Genomic DNA, 2,513 nt, shown 5'->3' with positions numbered 1-2,513 from the left:
GTCTGTAAACAAATATCGAATAGTATCCTGTATTCATGTGATTGTCAAGTTCCTTTTTAAAGAGTCTGTGGGAAAATTCACTAGCACGCTTTCATTTACGGGTTTTAGTTCAATGTGAATGACACATGGTATTGATCACTCATTAATCATTTATTATGTAGATGGAATACTTGAACACAACATCATCAAGCATGATTGCATTTTGTAATGCCTGGTCAAGACATTCAATCGTGGTCAAGAGTGATAGTTCTGGTCAGGTGACAAAATTGATATCGCGGTTAAGACTACACATTTGTTTTGAAGACTTATTGAGCCTCGGTAAAAACTTATCAACTCGCGTCGACAGGTATATATATTATTACAATTCCCAGTCCTACAACTCGTTGATTTGATCAACTATTTCGTTACCTCCATTTTTATAACAATTTTTCGAGCGTTCCCTCCGGCGCTCTGTGTGAAATTAATTGGTTCAGATATAAGATTACCTGATTTACTTCCTTTAATTGATATATCACATTTACTGTCATCGCTTGCTCAGCACATGTTCCTAGTCTACGCTCTAAGAAATGGACAATCTAATAACATTTAAGTTACACGGAGTATTTTCGGATTTGCTGCAAGAGATCGATGTTTTGCCGTAAAATTATCTGTTTGGTGCACAAGAATCAGTTATCGATTCCTCAACTAGACTACAGACGGTGATTTTGTTGTTCGTATGACATAAATTATTCATACAGTTCCCTTACCTTGAACTACAGGTGGAAAGTATTGTTAATACTTTTCAGCTGAATTGACACATTCTTCAAATACCAATGATTTTACATATATACACATACTTCACTTTTGTATATAATGAAAGGGCAACTATAATAAGTCTGGTACTTGACACATTTCCGATAACATTAATACTTCAAAAGCTATAAGGGTAGGTAGGCCTGCATCTCGGTAGAGTTCATTTAGGTTTCATATTGTCTAGTTATGCTATTTTGTGGTTTTATTTTAAGTTTTAAATTTTAAATTGGCTTCCGAAATCGATTTTTAAACAAAACCGTACAGTGCAAGCTGACAATGTATGCACTATTACATATCTCGAGCTGTATATATAAAGAAGGCAGTGTTGATGTCAGTGTGAAAGCTGACAAGGCATTCACTATTTCATATCTCGAGCTATATATATAAAGTAGGCAGTGTTGATGTCAGTGTGAAAGCTGACAATGCATACACTATTTCATATCTGGAGCTATATATATAAAGTAGGTATTGTTGATGTCAGTGGCTGTATTTTTTACAATTTGTCCAGAAACGTAAGCTGTAAAATGTAGTTATTGCGCCATATCATACTATAATACATATATGTTATTTGTATATTAAACCACACATATACGCTGCAAGCTGTTCCCGCGTTTAAGTCAATGAAATGCAATGAAGCAGACGACACAAGATATCACCTGGTAGACTGCTATACGCGTTGTTTATAACCTGCGTCTCGGCTAGCCAGACAGAGTATTAGATTATATTTGATAGATAGGAAACCGAAAATGACTGAAGTAAACGACGCCGTATTCCACGACGATTATCAGGTGGTCCCACAGACATTACCAAAGCACCTCGACACTGACCAGGTCCAAGTTGTATCGCACCAATGGCGGTGCATTCGTGCATGGAAGAAGATCAGGCGGCGGTTGAAGGAAGATAGACGATTCAAAGGAAAGGTGTATTACAGTGTGTGTATATATTTTGCATTCTTCGTCATCGTAAGTATAACATTTTTATGTATATTACCCAAAACTTCGTTTCATTGATGTTCCCCTTTGTATATCTTGATAGCCTCTGACAGAATGATACAGTTGGTTAGCATAGTGTTAGGTTAGCAGCTATTTTGTACAGATTGTTTTTTCCTCAATGGAATGATTCTTAATTTGTCTCGGAGTAGCTTACGCAGCCGTTGACACTGCCCTCGAATATTTTTTTTAAGTAATAAACTAAACAAAATTAATATAAAACAACACATTGTGTTTTGTTTAAGATGGTTTTGTTGTCACCTCGGTATTCTGTCTCAAGACTGGGACATACCAAAGTCCTTATAATGGTATTTGTTATTCCCTGCTGAACGTTCATCATTTAGGGGAATTGCAACAACTGGTTCACCTGTTGTCAGTATAATGTGACCAGGCGGAATTTGTGTTGGGTGCCTTCGGCATGGTATTTCAGTGAGATAGCAGTATAAATGCGGCATCAGATCCGCGCTTTCACATACAATATAAACATACAGAAACGCATGCACGCTTACATAACACATATGGAGGTACGTCCTTAAATGGCATCCGCTACAAAATTAAACCAAACTGTGTTAACCCCTGCAGGTCCAGGGAAGGAATGGACCCACTGCACACTGCATTCTTTTGCTTGTGGTGTGGACAGTTCTGAGCCCCTTGGTCTGCAACGTTTCGGATCGAAACCTCTCTCTCTCTCTCTCTCTCTCTCTCTCTCTCTCTCTCTCTCTCTCTCTCTCT

At 37.7% G+C, this 2,513-nt stretch overlaps 1 protein-coding gene across 1 annotated transcript in view; it reads left to right on the top strand.

Moving 5' to 3' along the window:
• The first annotated feature begins 1,464 nt into the window (after nt 1–1,464).
• The window catches only part of LOC110459101 (sodium-dependent glucose transporter 1-like), a 12,786-nt gene continuing 11,737 nt past the window's right edge, over nt 1,465–2,513 (top strand). The window contains exon 1 of the mRNA XM_021511200.1: nt 1,465–1,754. Within this exon, the coding sequence (XP_021366875.1) occupies nt 1,539–1,754 (216 nt within the window). The 5' untranslated portion in view covers nt 1,465–1,538. The remainder of the gene's footprint in view (nt 1,755–2,513) is intronic.

Source organism: Mizuhopecten yessoensis, unplaced genomic scaffold (assembly GCF_002113885.1).
Source record: "Mizuhopecten yessoensis strain PY_sf001 unplaced genomic scaffold, ASM211388v2 scaffold1313, whole genome shotgun sequence".
In the NCBI taxonomy this organism is placed as follows: Eukaryota; Metazoa; Mollusca; class Bivalvia; order Pectinida; family Pectinidae; genus Mizuhopecten; species Mizuhopecten yessoensis.
The sequence above is the reverse complement of the archived record's forward strand: the minus strand, read 5'-3'. Positions and strand labels throughout refer to the sequence as shown.